Source organism: Phyllobates terribilis, unplaced genomic scaffold (assembly GCF_046119375.1).
Source record: "Phyllobates terribilis strain yellow unplaced genomic scaffold, ASM4611937v1 Scaffold_600__1_contigs__length_992639, whole genome shotgun sequence".
NCBI lineage: Eukaryota > Metazoa > Chordata > Amphibia > Anura > Dendrobatidae > Phyllobates > Phyllobates terribilis.
Window position 1 is genome coordinate 1 of NW_027363360.1, and position 26,403 is coordinate 26,403.

The window sequence follows — 26,403 nt, forward strand, 5'->3', positions numbered from 1 at the left end:
ACTCAATCTCAGAATCAATGGGATCCGCTGAAGCTCCAGAGTTATTACCTCATAAAGTGCTACTGCTCAGGAAGGTGAAAAAACAGGCTCTGGGGAGAAAGGGTTAATAGGACTTACAGGAGGAACCGGTCCAGAAAGCAGAAGATCCATTGAGTACCTGCCACATACAGTATTCTGTGATAGAACTAGGAGAGGAATAATGGCGTTGTGTGAGGACTTCTCTGGGCTTCTGTCCTTCATCCTGCAGTCGTCTGAATGGATCTAATGTGGACGGGAACCAGCTAAGCCGCATTCTGTACACAGCTGTTACCTCACTGTTCACACCACACAGAGACCCCAAAAGAGTCTCAGTGCTGAAGGGGTTAATGCCCCCCCAGCGCCCAGTAAAGGGGGATCTCCAGATACCTCCACCTGCAGAGCCGGTGGAGAAACTTCTCCGCAGTCAGTGACATTTCCGGCATTATTTGCCCCTCACTACTGGCACAATTACCCCGCGCCGCCTTTTCTACAGTTTTGTGTGTGGAATGTAACGTGGGATTTTCTCTGCTTGGAGACAAATAGACGACACATGAGGTGATTATTACCAGTTACCGGACGTCTACTATATGGCGGCATATGATTGTGCTATCCACTTCATACCAGGAGCTAAAATGCAGAAATCTCGTATGTTTAACCCCTTCCAGGGAGGGCGGCCTTGAAAAACTATATTCAGAAGAGTCCAGCTAAGGGCTCATACCCATACGTGAAAAAAAAATTCCGTATTCTGGACCGAAAAACGGAAGAGTTCCATGCGATTTTGATGAGAGGAAAATGCGATTTTTCGCACCTAACATCCGTATGGGTTTTTTTTCTCTGCAACTATTATTCTGCCATCATTTACAGGACCATTTACAGTGTTCTGTGCTACAGAATGATAATGTATCCATAAAAATCGGATGGCATACGGCTGGTCCCATTAACTTGCATTGGCGAGTCTCGTCCGATATACGCAGTATGCTGCGATTTTTTTCTCAGTCCAATTTCAGCTGAGAAAAAAAATCACAGATGAGATGTACCTCATAGATTAACATTGATCAGAGTGCAATCCGATTTATTATCGGATTGCTCTAGTCTGTTTTTCTTGCATAGGGCTCATACTCATCTGCGTGAAAAAACGGATGAGTGCAATCCGATAAAAAATCAAAGCATGCTGCAATTTGCCACATATATCGGACAAGACTCGCCAATGCAAGTCAATGGGCGCGAGAAAAAAAAAACGGATGGCACACGGACCATCCATATGGCATCCAATTTTTACGGCTACATTACCATTCTGTAGCATATAACACTGTAAATGATTATCGAATAATAGTTGCAGAGAAAGCAAAATGCATTGCATACGGATGTCATATGGATGCTAGGTGTGAAAAATCGCATAGTCCTCATGAAAATCGCATGACACTCATCTGATTTTCCGGTCCATATATCAAAACGTTTTTTTCACACATATGGGTATGAGCCCTAAGGGTGATATACGGCCATCCACCTCTCCAGTCACAGAGGGGTGGGTGAAGATCTTAGGCAGCACATTCAGGATGCTCAGGACAGTGCGCAGGAAGGTTTACCTATGAACAAGCTTTATGTACTGCCCTCTTTACGTGTAGATCTTTTTGATGAAGAACATGATTCCGTTTTAACTGGGCACGCGGGTTCGTCTGCCACTAGGAGATCTCTTTCTAGGTCCTTTTGGTGGCAGAATGCTCTTAAGGATATTGGAGAGTATGTTTGGAAATGCAAAGTCTGTTCCAAGGCTAAAGCCTCTCATCAAGCTCAGTGGGTTATTTCTTCCCTAACGATGTTTCGTTGCAGCCCTGGACCCACTTGTCCATGGACTTTGTCAATGATTTGCTTAACTCTGGTGGTATTACTGTCGTGTGGGTGGTGGTGGAACGTTTGAGCAAAAAGGTTCTTTTGGTCCTGCTTCAAAAGTTGCCAACTGCTAGGATCTTAGCAACTTTGTTAATTTCTCATAGATTAAATTTCATGGTGTTCCCAAAAATCTAATTTTTGATTCAGCGGTTCAATTTCTGGCTAGTTTTTGCTCCAGATTGGGTAATAAGCTGCTTTTTTCTCTCAGTCTATCATACCGAGACTAATGGTCAACCAGAAGGATGAACCAGGAAATAGAGCAGTATTAGTGATGTTTTGTCTCCTCTAATCAGGAAGACTGGGTGGAATTTCTGCCCCTTATCGAGTGTGCTCTAAATAACTGTTCCTCAAAGGCTACCGGGACCTTGCCTTTTTTTAGCTGCTGTAGTTTTAATCCAGTGTTTGGGAATATTTCAGGATTACAATCTTCCCTGCCAGAGGAGGAGAGATTTTGTCCCCAACTAATTAAGGTCTTGAGGGAGGACAAAAGGGATTTTTGGTAGCTAGTGACCAGGCCAAAAGTGGTGCTAACTGCAGACGTAGGAATGCTTCTATCTTTAGGGTGGGGGATTTTGTGTGGTTGTCCTCAAAATATCTGCACTTAAAGATCACATCTAAAAAGTTTGCACCTAAATTTGTAGGTACTTATAAAATTATTACAAATTTAAATCCTGTGACAGTTAATTTGCAACTTCTTATTACCTGGAAAATCATAATTCTTTCCATTCTTCTCTTTTCAAAAAATTTGAGGGGACCTCAAGACATAAATGAGGTGGATTTGGAAGGGTGTCGGGAGTATGAGGTAGAGCGAGTTCTTAGTTCCAGGTGGGTCAGGCGCTGTCTGCACTATCTCGTTAAGTGGAAATATTATGGTCCTTAAGGTAGCTCCCAAGTTAATATGGGGGATCTTCCTGCGATCAGATAAACAGATTATTGGGTGGGGCTGGGGAAAACCCAGCAGTCATGGTACACATTGGTACCAATGACAAAGTTAGAGGAAGGTGGAAGGTCACAGGGAATTAGGAGAGAAGTTGAAGTACAGGACCTCTAAGGTAGTGTTTGCAGAAATACAGCCAATTCCACTAGCGTCACTAGAAAGTTAGCGGGAACTTAAGGAGATAAATAAGTGGCAGGATAAAGGGTTTGGGTTCATGGAGAACTGGGCCTACTTCTGTTGGCTACAGGCTCTACGATAGGGACAGGCTGAACCTCAACTGGGGGGGGGTGCAGATGTGCTGCAGTGAAAAATGGTCAGATGGATGGAAGAGCTTTTAAACTGGGATCTGGGGGGAGGGAGGTTTTTTGTGAAAATAAGGGGATAGAGTAGACAGAGAGAGAGACAGTAGGGGTCAATGAGGATTTAGGGGGCTGGGACATTCAAGGAAAGTAAGGAGGCAAGAAGGAGTAATAAATAGTTAATAGTATTAAATGTCTGCTGGCAAATGCAAGAGGTCTTGCAAACAAAATTAATGAATTAGAGACTCTTAATGTCAGCCACAGATTACAATGTGGTGGGCATTACGGAAACCTGGCTGGCAAGTCACGACTGAGTGATAAACAGAGGATTACACTACATTCAAAAGGTTAGGAAAGATAAAAAGGTAGAGGGGTGGGTATTTTCATTAAATCCAACTTAAGACCTGCGCTAAATGACGACATTGGAGGGGAGCTTCGACAATGTAGAGTCAGTATGGGTAAATGTACAAGGAAATGCCAATAATGTAACGCTGTTAATTGGAATTTGCTACAAGCCTTCTAATATAGCTGAACATGTAGAGGATGAAATGCTGCAACAAAAACAAGTCATGGTCAAAGTGTTGGCTCCCTTGAAATTGTTCCAGAAAATGACGTAATTCTCCCAGAAAATTATTGCAATTACACATATTTTGTTATACATGTTTATTTCCTTTATGTGTATGTGAACAACACAAAAAAAAAACAGATAAAAAAAGGCAAAGTGAACATAATTTCACACAAAACCACAAAAAATGGACCGGTCAAAATTGTTGGCACCTTTTCTCAAAATTGTGGGGTGTGGGTAAACAACTTCGTTTCAAGCATGTGAAACTCGTTCATACTCAATTGTGGCAAGTAACAGGTGTGGGCAACATGAAAATCACACCTGAAACCAGATAAAAAGGGAGAAGTTGATTCAATCTTTGCATTGTGTGCAAGCGTGTGCCACACTAAGCATGGAGGACAGAAAGAGAAGAAGAGAACTGTTTGAGGACTTGAGAACCAAAATTGTTCTAATCTTGAAATTCTTGATATTTTTCAAGTCCATCTCCAGAGATCCGGATGTTCCTTTGTCCATGGTGCACAACATAATCAATACATTTACAACCCATGTCACTGTAGCTAATCTCCCTGGATGTGGACAGAAGAAAAACTGACGAAAGGGTAGTCCAGATGGTGAATAAGTAGCCCCACCAAAGTTGCAAAGAAATTCAAGCTGTCTTGCATGCTCAGGGTGCTTCAGTGCCAACGTGAACCAGCCGTCAACATTTGAATTAAATGAAACGCTATGGCAGGAGAATAAGGCGGACCCCACAGCTGACACAGAGGCATACAAAAGCTACACTGCAGTTTGCCAAAATGTACATGAGTAAGCTAAAACCCTTTCTGGGGAAGCGTCTTGTGGACAGAAGAGACCAATATAGAGCTTTTCGGTAAAAGCACATCGTTCTACTGTTTAAACAGAATGAAGCATGCAAAGAAAAGATCACAGTAACTACAGTGGAATATGGTGGAGGTTCAAAGATGTTTTGGAGTGGTTTTACTGCCTCTGGCATTGGGTGCCTTCACTGTGTGCAAGTCATCATGAAATCTGAAGATTACCAAAGGATTTTGTGTGGCAATGTAGTGCCTAGTCTCAGAAAGCTGGGTTTGCGTTCTAGGTCATGGGTTGCCAGCATGGCAATGACCCCAAACATACATCAAGAAGCACCCAGAAATGGATGGAAACAAAGTGCTGGAGAGTTGTGAAGTGACCGCCAATGAGCTTGGATCTAAATCCCATTGAACACCTGTGGAGAAATCTTAAAATTGCTGTTTGGAGAAAAATATTAAAATTTGAGAGTCTTCAGTAGTTGATACCTTTGGCTAACTGAAAAATTTCAAGACTACTCAGGTCTCTTTTCAGACACAGTATAACACAAAATCTGAAGTGTCATATATTTATACACAACAGGGCACAGGAATAATGCAATAGATAAGACAAGTGGCGTGAAGCAGAACTATTAGCATGGGAGAGGGAGAAGCAGTTGTGGCCATGAATATTGGAACAGTTCATTGATAAGGAGTGTGAAAGTTTTATTGTCCTGTGATTGAGGTCTGGTCCATGATTGTGACGCCCAAAACGGTCTGAGGAGCACGTTCCTTAGTTGACATAAATCCATATGACACATTAACTCCTGATCTGTGAGTGTGTCAAAGATTGTCATAAGTTTGTAATTCCACATTTTTCTGTCTCTCTGAGATTTGAAGTTCCCTTTTAATACAAGTAATTTCATGTCCATGATGCTGTGATCAGGGATAAAAAATGTTTGGCCACAGGTAGATCTATTCTTTTTTCTTTTATTGTGTGGCGATGAGAATTCATCCTTGTTCTAAGTTTTTGCCCTGTCTCCCCTATGTACAGACCGCCAGCTGGACATTTGGTACATATAATTAAGTACACTACATTAGAAGTGATGAAGCTGAAAGTACCTGGGATCGTGTGGTTGTCTCCTGATTTGAGTTGGGAATCCTTATCTTGTCAGTGGTCATTATAAATAGACAGGTTTTACATTTTTTTCTGGCTGCAGGGAAAAGTTCCTGTAGCTGTTGGAGAGGACAGGGAGTTTCTGATAATGATGCTTCTTAGATTTGGGGGCTGCCTAAATCACAGAAGTGCTGGGTCTGGAAATATAGATTGTAATCAGCATCTTTTTGTAATAATGGTTGTAATTTCCATGCAGATCCCATTGGCATCTCCAGATTTGGATTGTAGGTGACTACTAGAGACACCAGATTGCTTTCTTGTTTAGTTTTGAAATGTAGGAGATGATTCCTTGATATTCTGGTGGCTCTTGCAATCTGGTTTACAATTGTTCTTGTATGGTAGCTCTCGTTCAAAAAGGCCTTTCTGAGGCCACCAAGGTGTTAATTTCAGTACAGGAGTAGTTGAGTGTTAAGTTGATGGTGAGATGAAATTGATTAAAGTGTTCATGGAACGTCTTAAGCTGTTGCTGAGATTCCGTCCAGATGATTAAATTATCGTCAATGTAACGGTAGTAGGCAAGAGGCCTGATGGGACATGAGGACAAGAAGTCACTATAAAGCTTGGCCACAAAAAGATTTGCGTACTGTGGAGCCATTTTACTTCCCATTGCTGTACCAGTCTCCTGTAGATAAATGTTATCAAATTCAAATAATTGTGGGTGAGGATGAATTTTGTAAGTTTCACCACAAAGGTGAAACAATCCTCCTTGTCTGTTTTCTTTCTACCACTGTTAGGTTTCTGGGAAGTTATACTTATTCCTTTTATTTTTGGTCCTCATTAGCTTGCCTTCTTTGCCCTATATGAATGTGTCTTAGTTTCTCACTCTGGGTTTTCATATCTTCACACTTTTCTTTCCTCTTGTTGACAGTGTGTTGCGGCCTCCCCTCTGATTCCTCAGGAGGTAAGAGAAACTCTTCAACTGCCTATTAGGGAGTTAGGTCTGAGGTGTTATTTTTAGTTAGCTAGGGCCTGTCTGCACAGAGACCAATTGGGTGTAGTTGCTGCATTCTTCCCTGTGTGGGTTCTCTGGTGGCAATCAAGATGCGCTTTCTGGTTAAAAGATTTCCCAAATTTTGAACATGAAAAAGGCTTCTCTGCCCAACTCTCCTGAATCTCTTTTGCTCTTTATGATCCAAACTAGTCTCACAAAATACAAAAGTTCTTTAATAAGCTACCTTATACAGGCTGCTAAGAATATCATTCCTCGTCACTGGAAAAGTACTTCTCCACCTACTCTGGAGGAGTGGTTCTGTGACATAGCTCTTCTAAATAGGATGGAACATTTGATTGCCCGATCCCCCACTGGTTGTGATAGATACTGTGAGTCTTGGAGAGACTGGATTGAATTCCAGGAATCCGATGCCTACCGTCTTACATCAGACTGATGTGACCCACCCTTTTCTCTGGTGCGTTTCTTCTCTGTCCAGATTGTGCTCCGCATTGGTTCACGTCTGGCTGCACTATGTATGGTTTCCATTGGATTTTACAATTGTAATACTGATGGCCTAAAATGTTCCATTCCTTCCTTTTCCTTCCTATAACTTGATGTTTTATTGGACGTTATACTTATATTCTATGATATACTGATGCTGATATTGTCCTGGTTATTGTTTTTTTTTTGTTTTGTTTTTTGTATTTTTGTAATTGAAAATTATTTAACCTTTCAATAAAAATTGAATTTTGAAAAAGGCTTCTCCCCTGTGTGACTTCTCTGATGTTTATTAAGAGTTGCTTTCCGCGTAAAATATTTCCCACATTCTGAACATGAAAAAGGCTTCTCCTCTGTATGAGTTCTCTGGTGAATAACAAGACCATATTTCTGTTTAAAATATTTCCCACATTCTGAACATGAAAAAGGCTTCTCCTCTGTATGAGTTCTCTGGTGTATAACAAGACCGTATTTCTGTTTAAAATGTTTACCACATTCTGAACATGAAAAAGGCTTCTCCCCTGTGTGACTTCTCTGATGTTTATTAAGAGCTGCTTTTCGTGTAAAATATTTCCCACATTCTGAGCATGAAAAAGGCTTCTCCTCTGTATGAGTTATCTGGTGTATAACAAGACCGTATTTCTGTTTAAAATGTTTACCACATTCTGAACATGAAAAAGGCTTCTCCCCTGTGTGACTTCTCTGATGTTTATTAAGAGCTGCTTTTCGTGTAAAATATTTCCCACATTTTGAACATGAAAAAGGCTTCTCCTCTGTATGAGTTATCTGGTGTATAACAAGACTGTATTTCTGTTTAAAATGTTTACCACATTCTGAACATGAAAAAGGCTTCTCCCCTGTATGAGTTCTGTGGTGTTTAACAAGATTGCATTTCTGTTCAAAATGTTTACCACATTCTGAACATGAAAAAGGCTTCACCCCTGTGTGAGTTCTGTGGTGTTTAACAAGACTTGATTTCTGGTTAAAACATTTCCCACATTCTGAACATGAAAAAGGCTTCTCCCCTGTGTGAGTTCTCTGGTGCCTAGAAAAATTTGATTTGTGGTTAAAACATTTCTCACATTCTGAACATGAAAAAGGCTTCTTCCCAGTGTGAATTCTCTGGTGAATAACTAAATCTGATTTCTGGTAAAAACATTTCTCACATTCTGAACAGGAAAAAGGCTTCTCCCCTGTGTGAATTCTCTGGTGACTAACTAAATATGATTTCTGGTAAAAACATTTCTCACATTCTGAACATGAAAATGGCTTCTCCCCTGTGTGAGTTTTCTGGTGCTTAACAACATTGGATTTTTTTGTAAAACATTTCCCACATTCTGAACATGAAAAAGGCTTCTCCCCTGTGTGAGTTCCCTGGTGTTTAACAAGATCTGATTTCTTGTTAAAATATTTCCCACACTTGGAACAATAAAATCTATTCTCGGCTGTGTGAATTTTTTGATGTTTAGGAAAAGATTTTTCGAGAGGAAAACTATTTCCATATTCTAAAAATGTCTTCTTTGCTTTAGGAGCAGTTTGTTTTTTAATGCTTAATTTGTGACTATGATTTTCCTTAGTAGTCAGTAATGAATCAGAAGACAGGACCTGTTTCAAAGGATCAGATGACAAATCTTTGCTGTGAAGGGATGATGGTATATCTGGAGTAATAGCATTCACTTCAATTGTATATTGTGGGATCTCAAGATCTTCTGATTTAAAAATTGAAGATGTCAGCTGTCCCTCTGATCTCCAGGTACAGTTATCTGCTAAGATAAAAATCTATTATTTTTCAATAAAATATCCTTGGGTTTTATTTTTTTAAATTTCTACTTAAACAGTCTATAATAATGGCAAGTTATGTACCGTATTTTTCGGACTATAAGACGCACCGGACCATAAGATGCACCTAGGTTTTAGAGGAGGAAAATAAAAAAATAAAAATTTAAGCAAAAAATGTGGTCATGATGCACTTTTAAGGGGGAGGAGGGTCTTCTGCTGACACTGGTATAGGGGTTATGTCCCCCAATTCTGACAATATCCCCCATCCTGGTATATATGCCGCCCCATTCCTTTTATACGTGGTCCCAATCCCCATCCTGGTATGCCTGGCATCCCTCCATCCTGGTATGCATGGCACCCCTCATCCTTATCCTGGTATGCATGGCACCCCTCATACCTATCCTGATATGCATGGCACCCCTCATCCCTGTCCTAGTATGCATGGTACCCCTCATCCCTGTCCTAGTATGCATGGCACCCCTAATCCCTATCCTGGTATGCATGGCACCCATCATCCCTGTCCTGGTATGCATGGCACCCCTCATCCCTGTCCTGGTATGCATGGCACCCCTCATCCCTGTCCTGGTATGCATGGCACCCATCATCCCTATCCTGGTATGCATGGCACCCCTCATCCCTGTCCTGGTATGCATGGCACCCCTCATCCCTGTCCTGGTATGCATGGCACCCCTAATCCCTGTCCTGGTATGCATGGCACCCCTAATCCCTGTCCTAATATGCATGGCACCCCTAATCCCCATCATGCTGCACATTAAAAAAAAATAAACACTCCTACTCACCTTTCTTCTCTCTCCTCAAGCGCTGCATCCTGTCTGTCTGCACTGATCTCTCCATGTGAGCCGTGCATGATGTCACTGCCATGCGCGGCTCACAAGGAGAGATCAGCTGCCGGAAGTCACTGCTTCCCACGCCGGGACTGTGTGCGCGGGGAGCAGTGACTTCAGTCTCCTTCATAGCCGGCACATAGCGGAGCCGCGCTGCGGCTGCTGGCTATCTCCTGTGCCCGCTCATTAAAGGGCATGAATATTCACCCCCTCCCCATGCCCATGGGCGTGGAGAGAGGTTGAATATTCATGCCCTTTAACAGCGGGCATAGGAGAAAAAAAAAGGAGGAAAAAAGTGCGTCTTATAGTCCGAAAAATACGGTAAATACATTGAATTAATTATTCACCAAGACACTGACATTTCAAAATCGAATAGAAAACCTCATAGGATGAACCAGTAGAGCGTTGTTTTCAACTGTTTGTTCATTCTGCCTCCCAAATATGGAATAAAAAGCCACCAAGTTATGTAGGCAACAATAATACCAATAAAAACTTCTACTCATCTCACAAACAACAAGCCCCACTCAGGTCCATCGTCTGTAAATGAAAAAAATCATAGTTACCGGTAACAGGATTTTACAGAGCCCATGATAGCACCACCTGAGAGATGGTATCCGCCCACCCAGGACAGGAAACCTGCTGAATAAAAAAGGCGGTACCTCTCCTCCACATCAGTTTTGTTTTTGAGCATGAGAGGACCTCCAGACAGTATGTTAGTACACAACTACCACCAATAAAACATTTCATACTATACACCCATATATAGAGAACACCATAAGTGATCAAAAAAGGGGAGGGGGGCATATGAGGGTGCTGTCATGGGCTCTGGAAAATCCCATTACCGGTAGGTAACTATGATTTTTTTCCCTTTCTCCTATGATGGCACCACCTGAGAGATTTATATAGAACAGACACCTTAGGGATGGATCACCGCTTGCAACACCTTTCTCCCAAAGGATAGATCAGCAGATGAAGAAAGATCAAGCCGGTAATGGTTATAGAAGGTAGAAGGAGATTACCATGTTGCTGCCTTACATATGTTATCAATGGACACTTCCACCTTCTCAGTCCAGGAGGCTGCACTAGCTCTGTGGAATGGCCCTTCAGTTTCTCTGAAACCGGCACATTACTAGGGAAATATGCTAAGCTAACGGTGTCCCTGATCCATCTAACTATAGTTCCCCTTGTAACTTTAAGTCCCTTTCTTGCTCCCTGGAAGGAGACAAATAAGGCATCACTTCTCCTCCAAGGCCTTGTTACCTCCAAATACTGAACCAAAACCAGTCTAACATCTAGAGTTTGAAGCCTCTGTTCCTCTAAATCTTTTGGGTTAGGATACAATGAGGGGAGAATGATCTCCTGTGTTCTGTGGAATTTGGAGGCCACCTTCGGAAAATAGGCCGGGTCTGGTCTTAACGTAACTCCATCTACAGTGACCTGTGTAAAAGGATGATTTACTGACAGAGCTTGTAAGTCACTAACTCTACGGGCTGATGTTAGCGCTATCAGTATCGCTGTCTTCAGAGTGAGAGTTCTTTCTGTCACACTTCCTTAAGTCTCAAAAAGGAGACTTAGTCAGGGCTTCCAGGAACAGGTTTAGATCCCAGGGAGGCATTCTCGGGGTAGCAATAGGTCTGGATCTATCGCACACCTTTTTAAACCTGATAACCCATCTATCTGCTGCCAAATTATAGTTATATAAAGCTCCAAGCGCTGATACTTGCGCCTAAAGGGTACTGGTAGCCAACCCCATAACTAAGACCCTTTGAAGAAATTCCAGAATAGCTTTAATAGGAATTTTAACCTTAGCTGACTGCGCCGAAATAGATAGGAATTTTGCCGATGTCCTACCATAGATCTTAGTCGTCACAGGCTTCTTGCTTTTGAGCAGAGTAGTGACTAGACCTGGGGAAAACCCTTACTGGATTACTAACAACCTTTCAAACTCCAGGCCATCAAAAGCCCGACCTCTGAGCATGGAAGACTGGGCCTTGCTTGAGGAGATCTGGAGCATCTGGAAGGACCCATGGATCTGACTGGGACATCCTCTTTATCCAGGTGAACCAGGGTCTCTTGGGCCAGAATGGGGCGATTAGTATGACCCTTGCCTGTTCCTCTCGGATCTTCCTCAAAATCGTTGGCATTAACATTAGCGGGGGGAAAGCATAGGCTAGGCCAAAGCTCCAGGGTATTTGTAATGCATCTACTTTCTTTTGGATTTAAGGAGCAGAAGATCCTTATTTTTCTGTTTTGTTTGTTTGCGAAAAGATCTATTTCTGGTTGACCCCAGCGATCCACAATTTGCTGGAATACTGTTGGATTCAGCTCCCATTCGCCCTGCTTCAGTATATTCTGACTCAGAAAATCTGATCTTTAGTTTTCTTTGCCTCTTATATGCAGAGCCGAGAGCATAAATTGATGTTCTGCAAACTGTAGAATCTGCTCTTTCACTAACAGGAGAGGTCGGGATCTCGTGCCCCCGATGATTGACATAGGCGACTGTTGTCCTGTTGTCTGACATGATTCGGATGTGTTGTCCCTGTAGTTGGGAACTGAACTTCATCACTGCACTCTTTACCGCCGACAAATCCTTCATGTTTTGAGGAGAAGCCTTTCTCGCTGTCCGACCAGACTCCTTGTATTACACGATCTCCCAGATGTGCTCCCAGCCATCTGAGCTTGAGTCCGCTGTAATTATGTCCCACACCTGATACGACCAAAGAACTCTCTGTGACAGGTTCTCCCGATCCAGCCACCATGCGATTGAGATGATGGCTGTATTGGAAAGTGTCATCTTCCTGTCCAAGTGTCCCCTGAGTCTAGAGACATAATTCTGTTTTTCTTGTCTTCCGGTAGCAGACAAGTCTATCCCTCTGAGTCCAAGATAAGCCCTAAAAAAGACGGAACCTTCCGAGGCTCCAGGTTTGACTTCTCTAGATTCAGTATCCATTCAAGATTGATCAGGCTGGCTCTGACTCTTGTCAATGCGAGTTTTCAATGCTCTCTTGATCTGCATACTACCAGGAAGTCGTCAAGGTAAGGGACAACTAGAGTATCTTGTTCTCTCAAATGCGCCATTACTTCCAGAATGATCTTCATAAAGATTCTTGGAGCCATGGAGAGGCCGAAGGGCAGAGCTGTGAACTGAAATTGCCTCACACGATTGATGATATACACAGCTACTCTCAGATACTGCTGGTATCCTGTATGGATTGGGACGTGGTAATAGGCGTCCTTCAAGTCGAGGACACTCATATAACAACCCGGGAATAACACCTTTATGGCTGATATTATACAGTACAGACCAAAAGTTTGGACACACCTTCTCATTTAAAGATTTTTGTGTATTTTCATGACTATGAAAATTGTACATTAACACTGAAAACTATGAATTAACACATGTGGAATTATATACTTAACAAAAAAGTGTGAAACAACTGAAAATATGTCTTATATTCTAGGTTCTTCAAAGTAGCCACCTTTTGATTTGATGACTGTTTTGCACACTCTTGGCATTCTCTTGATGAGCTTCAAGAGGTAGTCACCGGAAATGGTCTTCCAACAATCTTGAATTAACACATGTGTTAATTCATAGTTTTGATGCCTTCAGTGTGAATATACAATTTTCATAGTCATGAAAATACAGAAAAATCTTTAAATGAGAAGGTGTGTCCAAACTTTTGGTCTGTACTGTAGATTCCATCTTGAAGGGTCTGTAGATTAGAAAGTTGTTTAGGCCCTTCTAGTTGATTTAGGCCCTTCAAGCCGTCCGGCTTCTTTATCAGAAACAGGGGCGAATAGAATCCTTTGCCCTGCTCGCTTATTAGTCTCTCTCAGAACCTTCTTTTCCACTACGTTTACTATCTCTTGCTCCAGGGCTGTTAGCTCTCTCGGCCTCCTGGGAGACGAAATCCTGAAGGTCTGCAGGAGAATGGATCTGAATTCCAGTCTCAGTCCTGTCTTTATAATCCCTAATATCCAGGCACTGGATGTAATTTTTTCCCAGGTAGGCAGGAAGTGGGACAGTCTTCCTCCTACCTGGGGAGGCCCATCACTTAGGGTTTTTTCTGTTCTCAGAGGAAGGGCCTCCGAACATGAAGCCTCCACTCCTTGTCCTTCTATCTGCCCTGGTCTCTGGAAAATTTACCTATTCTATACTTCCTTTTACGAAAGGAAGTCTTGTACTGAGGCATCAACACACTGGAAAACCCGTGTTTCTTATCTGCGGCTTTATCCAGTAGGTCATCTAGAGCTTTGCCAAAAAGAAACTCCCCTTCACACGGGATTGAACACAGTTTCATCTTAGACTGTACATCACCTGACCAGCTCTTGAGCCACAGAGCTCTGCGAGCTGCGTTGGATAAATTCGCTGATCTGGCGGCCAGCCTTACTGAATCTGCCGACGCGTCCGCGAGGAAGGCAGCCGCCCCCTGCATTAGCGGAAGACTGGCCAGGATTTTTTCCCTTGGAATGTCCCCTTTAATCTTGTCTTCTAGCTGCTGCAACCAGACCATCATTGACCTGGCTGTGCAAGTGGCTGCGACTGCCCGTTTCAATGCTCCCGCTGGTCACTCCCAGGTTTGTTTTAATAAGGTTTCCGCTTTTTTATCAAGAGGATCCTTGAAAGCTCCTAAATCCTCAAACGGCAGGGCGGATTTTTTTTTTAGAGAATTTTGATACTGTCACGTCAATTTTTAGGGTTTTATCTCACCTGGTTGATTCTTCTTCCTCAAACGGGTATCTTCTCTTTGAAGGTGATGGTAACTGCCCTCTCCTATCAGGTCTTTTCCATTCCCTGTCGATGAACGATCCTCTCTTTGACGGGGAATGTGCGCCTCTTCTTCTGATCCAGACCCCCAAACATAATGTCCTGAACAGTCCTAGAGGTCTTGGTATCGGCTATGCCCATAGTTGTTCTGATGGCTTTAATCAGCTTATCTGTGTTTTGCGCTGGAAAACATGGCCTACCTCCTGTATCGCTATCTGAGGAAGATGATGATGAGGATAACGAGTAGGTAGGAGAGGAAATAGACTTCCCCTTGCCCTGGAATACTACAGATTCCTCTGAGTCTGATGTATGACGTTTCAGCTTCCTACTCTTTTTACGTGTAGCCAACGTCTTTAGGGAGTCCCTAACCTCCGTCTGGATTAAAGATTTTAAATCCATAGCAAAATTAGGTGTTTCCTCTGATATGGTTTCTTGGATACAACTCGAGCAAAGCTTTTTAGTATAAGTGCTGGGAAAATTAACACCGCACAGCTCACACTACTTGTTATTCCTCTTGGCACTACACTTTTGGGGTTTTTCCTAGTACAAAAAATATGGTGAACTTTCATGTAGATCACTCACTACTCTGCCGTTCAGGGTACCGGAGATTGAGGCTGGATAAATTCATATGATTGCTCCTGGCTGGAGGTTGTGGACTCGCGACCTGCCCTGCTCCTCTGGCTGGTCTTGCTGCCGCTTGTCCGACTGCCACTGCTGCGGCCTTGATGATGGAGCTGCTGTTGCTGCTGAGGCTGCTTTGGTGGCTTCTGCTGCTGCTGCTCTGGAGATCGCACCCTACTAAAGCTGGAAGCATATTGCCGGAAGCTGCCAGATACAGCCTTGTTCTCCTCTGGTTCAGTCCTCTGTGCTCAGCTCCCGGCTTGTGTATTTGTTTCTGTTGGGACCCCGACCCGTTTACTGACTACTCTTGTGTCTTCTGATTTTGTATTTTCTCTGCTCTCCTGGTTCTGACCCGGCTACCTGACTATTCTTCTTCCCATCTCACACCATAGAACAGCAGGTAACACCGTGGCCCAAGCCTAGGGGTCTCTGTATAACGCCAGATCCATGTAGAAGGGTTAAAGAATAATGAGCAAAGCAATCCCTGGGATCTGGAAAACAGGGTAGATAGCGCCAAACCTGTTTGTGGTGGCCATCTTTTGAGCTGCCAAGTGACCACGATACATTGTGTCTGCAAACTAATCCACCAAGATCAGCATTCAAACAGCTAAATGCCGCTCCTTCCCTTCTTAACCTGCCTTGTGCCCAGACAATAGTGTACAACCGTATATAGGGTACTGTCAGATTAAAGAGAAGTTGGAAAATAATTTGTATAGTCCATTCATTTCCTATTATCCTTTGAGAAGAATTCCAAAATTATTCCCGCATAAAGTGACACACATCAGATTTGAAAAAATGGGGCCTGATTAGGAACACAAAAGTGGCTGTGGGAAGGGGTTAAATCAGAGTATGTTGAGCACCAATTACTGTAGTCAAAAACTGAATATAGACAAGAACACATCTACTGAAATGATCAAACTCAACAGTCTTCATCAAAAAATGACTAATGGAGTTTGGCCAGAAAGACTGGACCTGGTCTTGTAGGGACCATATGAGCACATTCAGCAGCACAGAAGGGAGAGAAGGTAGATTCATCCAATAAGATATCAAGGTTCTAGGAAGCCAACAGCATCATTACCCTCCGCTTTCTCTTACAGGCCCATCATAATATTTTTCTTTAAGTGATTTTCTAACTTGTCAGCACATTCTACGTACGCTGTCATTTGGCTTTGTAGTTTACAGATCTGGGCAAGTAACGGTCAGCGTCTCCTAATCCCAGGGGGTAGGTGAATTCTCCAGGTTGTAAATTCTATAGAAAAGGTCTTTCACAATTACACAAAGTAATTTGAACATTTTCGCACGGAGGAGAATGTTGTGGTCTAGCAGCAAAATGGTGATCACCCGATTGTGATACGGCCGGACTACACCACCGATAAAGCAGCCACAGCCGGTGACTGAGAAGAATCTGTGACTTCTCTGCCTTTAGTGGTTACTACTCACCTGGGTAGTCATATGTAGGAATCTCCTCTTTACACCACTCATCAACCCTCACATATGTCTCTGTAGTATTAATATGGGTCAGATCTTCACCCTGAAACAAATATTGTAAAAGTCACAGACAGATGGAGAGGTCACATCTATGATCAGCTCTAATCCTGCCATCTCCACCGTTCTCATTACACAAGTATAAAACATATAATACTGGTGGATAAAACAAGACTGAGCACCAGGGCTGTGGAGTCGGTAAGCCAAAACTCCGACTCCTCAATTTCCATGACACCGACTCCAAGACTCCCTCATACATGGTCCATTATTAAAGTGATAAATTTACTGTAGCACAGATTCATCTCAGCTAAAAGTCTAGACCCTTAGATCAGGAATACGACAGACATTTATAGGACATTTCATAACTTTCCCAAATTCTTATGAAAAAATATTCCCCACAAACTGCATTGAACTACTGTACCCAATTTATTATATATTTTAGGAGTCGGTCCATTTGATACCACTCCAAATCCACCAAAATGGGCTCCGACTCCGACACCACAGCCCTGCTGAGCACAAGACCTTCACAGCCGTCTACACATCATAGAGAAGATCTCATGATATCTTCTCTCTATCTACCTGATGATCCTGAGGAACATTGGGATCTTCTTGGTTACAGTCCTGTGGAAGAAGAGGACGGTGACATCTCTCTGGCGTTGTCCTCTTACTGGATAGAACTGGAGAAAACACATACAGGGACTGAATTCATTCTTTACATACAGATAATTATAGGCCGTGTGTATTTAGTCCTGTTTATTACCTGGTGATGTGAGAGGCTGAGGAACCTCCATCATGACATCTTTGTACAGATCTTTGTGTCCCTCTAAATACTCCCACTCCTCCATGGAGAAATAGATAGCGACATCCTGACACCTTATAGGAACCTGACACATACAATGATAATGTCATCCCCCCGATCCCTTCATAGCTTTACTGTATAATGTCCCAGCATTCCCAGCAGTGTCACCTCTCCAGTCAGCAGCTCAATCATCTTGTAGATGAGTTCTAGGATCTTCTGGTCATTGATGTCCTCATGTAGCAAGGGTTGAGGTGGAGGTCCTGTGATTGGGCTCAGGGGTCTTTCCCATCCCTCAGACACAGGGGCCTGACAGCGCCCACTAGAGGTCCTCTTCACTACTGTGTAATCCTGGTTATGGAGAGATACATTAATAAATCTCACTACAGACATTTCCAGAGTCCTCACCTCTCCAGTTCTGTCCATCTGTTATTCCTATAGATAAGAATGATGTAATGTGACGTCATTAGAATCTCTCACCTCTCCAGTAAGCCGGAAGAGGATCTCTAGGGTGAGGTGTAATATTTTCTCTGCCATCTTGACCTTGTCCATATCCAGTTTTGATGGGTAAATCAGGAAAACTCTCTTATATAGAAGATTGTCACTGAGCGGATCGAATATTGTAGAGACCTGAATGAGAAGAAGATAAGTAGATATAACATCATAAAAATCCTGTGTAATAATACAATTACTGGAGATAATTAGAGAAAAATATGAGGAGATTTATAATTTTATACTATTTAGTTTTTTTCTTTATATCTGCTAATAAAACCTATATATTTTAGGCCACAGACAACAAGCAGTTTCTTCCTCGGAGTCTGCAGCTGAATACGTTTCTCATAGACTCATCTTCAATAACGCTAGTTGTCGTCTCATTTACGGACACTACAATCGGCATTAGCAATACTGCAGGAGATATTCATTACACGTGACATGAGAAATAACTACTTCATGATGAGGACGACATTTTCATCTTCTTATACAGCTCCAGAAACATATTTGGCCAGAGTCCATCACTGACTACATCTCCACCCGTCTATATGAATGTTTCCCGTCTTCCCCGGACTGTAATCTTCTATCTCGTTAGATCTTATGTCTGATTCACACACAGAAGTTTGATGCTTTTATGAAACCTTTTTTGTTTACACAAATATTGTGGGCAGAAATTATTAGATATCAAAGTTTCCAGGTAAAGTGATTTATGGGGTTTATTTCTGGCCTTAGGCGTTCCTATATTACAAGAAAAACACCAGAAAAAAAGCAGAAATTAAAATGTTTCAAAAGAAAATTGGCACCAACAATTCTTATAAAAAGAAAAAAACATGCAAAAATCATAAGACACATTTTGTTATTTTCTAACACATTAAACATTTGTTTTAATATAATTAATTCCTTTGAGCACCAGAACATAGATGTACACCGCAGGGATGGCACAGGTGCGGCTGCAACATAAACCCTGGCAGTTTACCAAATTGCTGCTGTCAAAAGCAAACATGGCATCTCAGAAGGTGTGACAGAGTTTGGCTGAATGCCCCTCCTCCCCCAAGTACTCAATAGTATGGGGCTGCCTAGTTACTATGATACTTAAATACCTAATAATGGTGTCTGGGCCTGCAATGTACGAAAGTCTATTAGGCTGGGCCAGAGGCAGCGTCAAATGAGTTACATTTTAAAGCCCCCATACACATTAGACTAAAGTTGCATGGAAGTAATGAATTCGGGGTTGGCTAACTATATAATGACAGATGATGTCAGGGCAGAGAAGGATCTGGCATCCTGAATTTTAGAGGCTAATTGTTTGCTTTTCCTGTAGATACTCCCCTGCTAGAGGAGTCTGGAGGTGACCCTCATACAGACCACAAGAAAGCTGGAATATTTGTGTGTATGGTGGAGTCGGGAGAGATAGTCATCTGCCAAATGACTGTTCAGCCAACACTTATCTCGTGTATGGGGCTGTTACGTACACTACTCAAAAATATAAAGGGAACACTTAAACAACACAATGTAACTCTAAGTCAATCACACTTCTGTGAAATCTATCTGTCCAGTTATGAAGCCACACTGATTGTGAAGCAATTTCTCCTGCTGTTGTGTAAATGGTACAGACAACTGGTAGAAATGAGATTCAATTAGCAAGACACCCCCTATAAAGGAGTGGTTCTGCAGAACATTTCTCTGTTCTCATCCTTTTTGTCTGTTTTGGTCACTTTTGCATTTTATCATTGCTCTCACCCCTAGACGTACATTAGCATGAGGCAGTGTCTACAACCCAAGGAAGTAGCTCATGTAGTGCAGCTCATCCAGGATGGCACATCAATGAGAGCTGTGGCAAGAAGGGTAACTGTGTGTCAGCACAGTGTCCAAAGCATGGAGCATATACTGTACCAGGAGACAGGTCAGTACACCAGGAGATGTGGAGGGGGCCTTAGGAGGGCAACAACCCAGCATCAGGACCGCTACCTCCTCCTTTGTGCAAGGAGGAACAGGAGGAGCATGTCAGAGCCCTGCAAAATGACGTCCAACAGGCCACTAACATTTATTTGTCAGCTCAAACTGTCAGAAACAGATTCCATGAGGGTGGTATGAAGGCTTGAAGTCCACAAGTGGGTGTTGTGCTTATAGTACAACATGGTAAAGGGTCATTGGCATTTGGCAGAGAACACCAAGATTGGCAGATTACACATTGACGGCCTGTGTTCTTCACGGATGAGAGCAGGTTCACACTGCACACATGTGACAGACGTGACAGAGTCTGGAGATGCTGTGGAGAACGTTCTCCAGAATGACCGGTTGGCAGTGGGTCAATAATGGTGTGGGGAGGCATTTCCTTGTAGGGCCGCACAGCTTTCCATGTGCTCGCCAGAGGTAGCCTGACTGCCATTAGTTACCGAGATGAGATCCTCAGACCCCTTGTGAGACCATATGCTGGTGCAGTTGGCCCTGGATTCCTCCTAATGCAGGACAATGCCAGACCTCATGTGGCTGGAGTGTGTCAGCAGTTCCTGCATGATGAAGGCATTGATGCTTTGGAATGGCCTGTCCATTCCCCAGACCTGAATCCAATCGAGCACATCTGAGACATCATGTCTTGTTCCATCCACCAATGCCACATTGCATCACAGACTTTAATTTGGTGGAGTCATATTTCCCGACTCTGAAGACCGTATGCTGCCACTGCACTTGGCAGGCCCAGTCCAGATGGTATGGAGATAAATGAAGGAGACCAAAGTCCAAAAATAAACTTTACTTTACTTAACAAGAACTTGATGACAAGTATATATATCAGATAACAGGCACAACACTTTATGAATGTTTCTCCTGCATTATGCAGAGTCAAGAACTTTTGTTAAAAGCTACAACAGTATAGCAAGCCATTATGGGAAGGTCCATCATCCCTGTAAGGACCATACAGGTTGAGATGTGTCGTTACAGCCCTTGTTCGTCTAAGATAAGGAATCCTTCCTTAATTCCCTTTACTCACAGTGGCATGTAAAGGTTGAAACATCCATGGTCAAAATTACAAAACGGAAAATGGGCCGATGCAAAAGTTTGGACACCCTGATTGGTTAGTACCTAGTAGCACCATCTTTTGCAAGTATCACAGCTTGTAAACGTTTTTTGTAGCCAGACAAGAGTTTTTAAATTCTTGTATGAGGGATTTTCATCCATTCTTCCTTGGAAAATTCTTCCAGTTCTGTGAGATTCCTGGGTCGTCTTGCATGCACTGCTATTTTGACGTCTAGCCACAGATTTTCAATGATGTTCAGATCAGAGGACTGTGAGGGCCATTGTAAAACCTTCATCTTGTGCCTTTGTGGTTGTCTATTGTGGATTTTGAAGTGTGTTTAGAATCCATTATCCATTTGAAGAAGCCATCCTCTTTTCAACATCAGCTTTTTTTACAGATGGTGTTATTGCATTAAGAATTTGTTGAAACTTCATTGAATCCATTCTTCTCTCTACCCATGAAATAATCCCATGCCATTGGCTGCAACACAACCCTAAAGCATGATTGATCAACCTCCAGGCTTAATGGTTGGCAAGGCATTCTTTTCTTGAAATTCTGTGCTCTTTTTTCTCCACACATACCTTTGATCATTGTGGCCAAAGAGTTTTATTTTAACCTCATCAGTACACAGAACATGTTTCCAAAATGCATCAGGCTTATTTAGATGTTCTTTTGCATACGTCTGACACAGAATTTTATAGTGAGGACTCAGGAGAGGTTTTCTTCTGATGACTCTTTCATGAAGGCCATATTTGAGCAGGTGTCTCTGAACAGTTGAAAAATGTGCAACAACTAAAGAATCTTCTATATCTTTCTGAAGGTCTTTTGCAGGGGGGGTTTCTGATTTGCCTCTCCAGCAATCCTACGAGCAGCTCTCACTGAAATTTAGCTTGGTCTTCCTTGCTGTTGCTGTTAACTGCCATTTCTTAACCACATTTCGAACTGAAGAAAGAGTGTAAAGATAAGTGTCCTAAAATATGTATGCACATATACATACATTATATATATATATATATATATATATATATATATATATATATATATATAAAGTACAGACCAAAAGTCTGGACACACCTTCTCATTTAAAGATTTTTCTGTATTTTCATGACTATGAAAATTGTACATTCACACTGAAGGCATCAAAACTATGAATTAACACATGTGGAATTATATACTTAACAAAAAAGTGTGAAACAACTGAAAATATGTCTTATATTCTAGGTTCTTCAAAGTAGCCACCCTTTGCTTTGATGACTGCTTTGCACACTCTTGGCATTCTCTTGATGAGCTTCAAGAGGTAGTCACCGGAAATGGTCTTCCAACAATCTTGAAGGAGTTCCCAGAGATGCTTAGCATTTGTTGGCCCTTTTACCTTCACTCGGCGGTCCAGCTCACCCCAAACCATCTCGATTGGGTTCAGGTCTGGTGACTGTGGAGGCCAGGTCATCTGGCGTAGCACCCCATCACTCCGCCTCTTGGTCAAATAGCCCTTACACAGCCTGGAGGTGTGTTTGGGGTCATTGTCCTGTTGAAAAATAAATGATGGTCCAACTAAACGCAAACCGGATGGAAGAGCAAGCCACTGCAAGATGCTGTGGTAGCCATGCTGGTTCAGTATGCCTTCAATTTTGAATAAATCTCCAACAGTGTCACCAGCAAAGCACCCCCACACCATCACACCCCCTCCTCCATGCCTCACGGTGGGAACCAGGCATGTAGAGTCCATCCATTCACCTTTTCTGCATCGCACAAAGACACGGTGGTTGGAACCAAAGATCTCAAATTTGAACTCATCAGACCAAAGCACAGATTTCCACTGGTCTAATGTCCATTCCTTGTGTTCTTTAGCCCAAACAAGTCTCTTCTGCTTGTTGCCTGTCCTTAGCAGTAGTTTCTTAGCAGCTATTTTACCATGAAGGCCTGCTGCACAAAGTCTCCTCTTAACAGTTGTTGAAGAGGTGTGTCTGCTGCTAGAACTCTGTGTGGCATTGACCTGGTCTCTAATCTGAGCTGCTGTTAACCTGCGATTTCTGAGGCTGGTGACTCGGATAAACTTATCCTCAGAAGCAGAGGTGACTCTTGGTCTTCCTTTCCTGGGGCGGTCCTCATGTGAGCCAGTTTCTTTGTAGCGCTTGATGGTTTTTGCAACTGCACTTGGGGACACTTTCAAAGTTGGCCCAATTTTTCGCACTGACTGACCTTCATTTCTTAAAGTAATGATAGCCACTCGTTTTTTTTTACTTAGCTGCTTTTTTCTTGCCATAATACAAATTCTAACTGTCTATTCAGTAGGACTATCAGCTGTGTATCCACCAGACTTCTGCACAACACAACTGATGGTCCCAACCCCATTTATAAGGCAAGAAATCCCACTTATTAAACCTGACAGTGGACACCTGTGAAGTGAAAACCATTTCCGGTGACTACCTCTTGAAGCTCATCAAGAGAATGCCAAGAATGTGCAAAGCAGTCATGAAAGCAAAAGGTGGCTACTTTGAAGAACCTAGAATATAAGACATATTTTCAGTTGTTTCACACTATTTTGTTAAGTATATAATTCCACATGTGTTAATTCATAGTTTTGATGCCTTCAGTGTGAATGTACAATTTTCATAGTGATGAAAATACAGAAAAATATTTAAATGAGGTGTGTCCAACTTTTGGTCTGTACTGTATGTTTTTTCATACTACCATGTATGCAAATTCATATATATACACAGGTGCATCTCACTAGAATATCATCAAAAAGCCATTTATTTCAGTTCTTCAATAAAAAAAGGAAACTCATATTATATAGAGTCATTACAAACAGGGTGATCTATTTCAATTGTTTAGTTCTGTTAATGTTGATGATTATGGCTTAAAGCCAATGAAAACACAAAAAAGTCATTATCTCAGAAAATTAGAATAATTAACAAAAAAACATCTGCAAAGGCTTCCTAAGCATTTAAAAAGGTCCCTTAGTCTGTTTCAGTAGGCTCCACAATCATGGGGAAAACTTCTGACTTGACAGATGTCCAGAAGGCAGTCATTGACACACCCCACAAGGAGGGTAAGCCACAAAAGGCCATTGCTAAAGAAGCTGGCTGTTCACAGAGTGCTGTATCCAAGCATATTAATAGAAAGTTGAGTGGAAGGAAAAAGTGTGGTAGAAAAAGGTGCACAAGCAACCGGGATAACCGCAACCTTGAAAGGATTGTTGAGAAAAGGCCATTCAAAAATGTGGGGGAGATTCCCAAGGAGTGGATTGCTGCTGGAGTCATTGCTTCAAGAGCCACCACACACAAACATATCCAGGACATGGGCTACAAGTGTCGCATTCCTTGTGTCAAGCCACTCATAACCAATAGACAACGCCAGAAGCGTCTTACCTGGGCCAAGGAGAAAAAGACCTGGACTTTTGCTCAGTGGTCCAAGGTGTTGGAATCAAGGTCCCAGAGTCTGGAGGAAGAATGGAGAGGTCACAATCCAAGCTGCTTGAGGTCTAGTGTGAAGTTTCCACAATCAGTGATGGTTTGGGGAGCCATGTCATCTGCTGGCGAAGGTCCACTGTGTTTTATCAAGACCAAAGTCAGCGCAGCCGTCTACCAGGAAATTTTAGAGCAGTTCAAGCTTCCCTCTACTGACAAGCTTTTTGGAGATCGAAATTTCATTCTCCAGCAGGATTTGGCAACTGTCCACACTGCCAAAAGTACCAATACCTGGTTAACAAACAACAGTATCACTGTGCTTGATTGGCCAGCAAACTCTTCTGACCTTAACCCTATAGAGAATCTGTGGGGTATTGTCAAGAAGAAGACGAGAGACCCCAGACGCAACAATGCAGATGAGCTGAAGGCTGCTATCAAAGCCACCTGGGCTTCCATAACACCTCAGCAATGTCACAGTTGATCGCCTCCATGCCACGAAGCATTGATGCAGTATTGATGCAAAAGGAGCCCCGACCAAGTATTGAGTGCATTTACTGAACATACATTTCAGTAGGCCAACATTTCAGATTTTAAAATAATTTTCAAGCTGGTGTTATAAAGTATTCTAATTTACTGAGATAATGACTTGTGTGTTTTCATTGGCTGTAAGCCATAATCATCAACCTTAACTGAAATAAACTCTTAAAATAGATCACTCTGTTTGTAATGACTCTATATAATATATGAGTTTCACTTTTTTGTATTGAAGAACTGAAATAAATTAACTTTTTGATGATATTCTAATTTAGTGAGAAGTACCTGTATATGCATGTGTATATACACTGCGTGCCGAATTATTAGGCAAGTTGTATTTTAGAGGATTATTTTTATTATTGATCAACAACTATGTTCTCAATCAACCCAAAAGACTCATAAATATCCAAGCTTAATATTTTTGGAAGTTGGAGTGTTTTTTTTTTAGATTTGGCTATCTTAGGAGGATATCTGTTTGTGCAAGTAACTATTACGGTGCAGAATTATTAGGAAACAATAAAAACCAAATATAATCACACCTCACTTGTTTATTTTCACCAGGAAAACCAATATCGGTGCACAAAATTTAGAAATAAACATTTCTGACATGCAAAAACAAAAAAATTAGTGATCAATATAGCCACCTTTCTTTATGATGACACTCAACAGCCTTCCATCCATAGATTCTGTCAGTTGCTTGATCTGTTTTCGATCAACATTGCGTGCAGCAGCCACCACAGCCTCCCAGACACTGTTCCGAGAGGTGTACTGTTTTCCCTCCCTGTAGATCTCACATTTTATGATGGACCACAGGTTCTCTAAGGGGTTCAGATCAGGTGAACAAGGGGGCCATGTCATTATTTTTTCTTCTTTTAGACCTTTACTGGCCAGCCACGCCGTGGAGTGGTTGGATGCATGTGATGGAGCATTGTCCTGCATGAAAATCATGTTTTTCTTGAACGATACCGACTTCTTCCTGTACCACTGCTTGAAGAAGTTGTCTTCCAGAAAATGGCAGTAGGTCTGGGAGTTGAGCTTCACTCCATCCTCAACCCGAAAAGGTCCCACAAGTTAATCTTTGATGATACCAGCCCATACCAGTACCCCACCTCCACCTTGCTGGCATCTGAGTCGGAGTGGAGCTCTTTGCCCTTTACTGATCCAGCCAATGGCCCATCCATCTGGCCCATCAAGAGTCACTCTCATTTCATCAGTCCATAAAACCTTTGAAAGATCAGTCAAGATATTTCTTTGCCCATTCTTGACATTTTATTTTATGTTTCTTGTTCAAAAGTGGTCATTTTTCAGCCTTCCTTACCGTGGCCATGTCCCTGAGTATCGTACACCTTGTGCTTTTTGATACTCCAGTAACGCTGCAGCTCTGAAATATGGCAAAACTGGTGGCAAATGGCATCTTGGCAGCTTCACGCTTGATTTTCCTCAATTCATGGGCAGTTATTTTGCGCCTTTTTTGGCCAACACGCTTCTTGCGACCCTGTTGGCTATTTGCCATGAAACGCTTGATTGTTCGGTGATCACGCTTCAAAAGTTTGGAAA

General features: G+C 42.3%; 1 protein-coding gene across 1 annotated transcript in view; it reads right to left on the reverse strand.

Moving 5' to 3' along the window:
- Positions 1-3,792: 3,792 nt before the first annotated feature.
- LOC141233438 (uncharacterized) overlaps positions 3,793-26,403 on the reverse strand; it is a 52,842-nt gene continuing 30,231 nt past the window's right edge. The window contains exons 2-7 of the mRNA XM_073667899.1: positions 17,875-18,024; positions 17,566-17,745; positions 17,359-17,482; positions 17,178-17,275; positions 16,554-16,644; positions 3,793-8,863 (exon numbers count right to left, since the gene is read on the reverse strand). Coding sequence (XP_073524000.1) covers positions 7,335-8,863; positions 16,554-16,644; positions 17,178-17,275; positions 17,359-17,482; positions 17,566-17,745; positions 17,875-17,946 — 2,094 coding nt within the window. The 5' untranslated portion in view covers positions 17,947-18,024 and the 3' untranslated portion in view covers positions 3,793-7,334. The remainder of the gene's footprint in view (positions 8,864-16,553; positions 16,645-17,177; positions 17,276-17,358; positions 17,483-17,565; positions 17,746-17,874; positions 18,025-26,403) is intronic.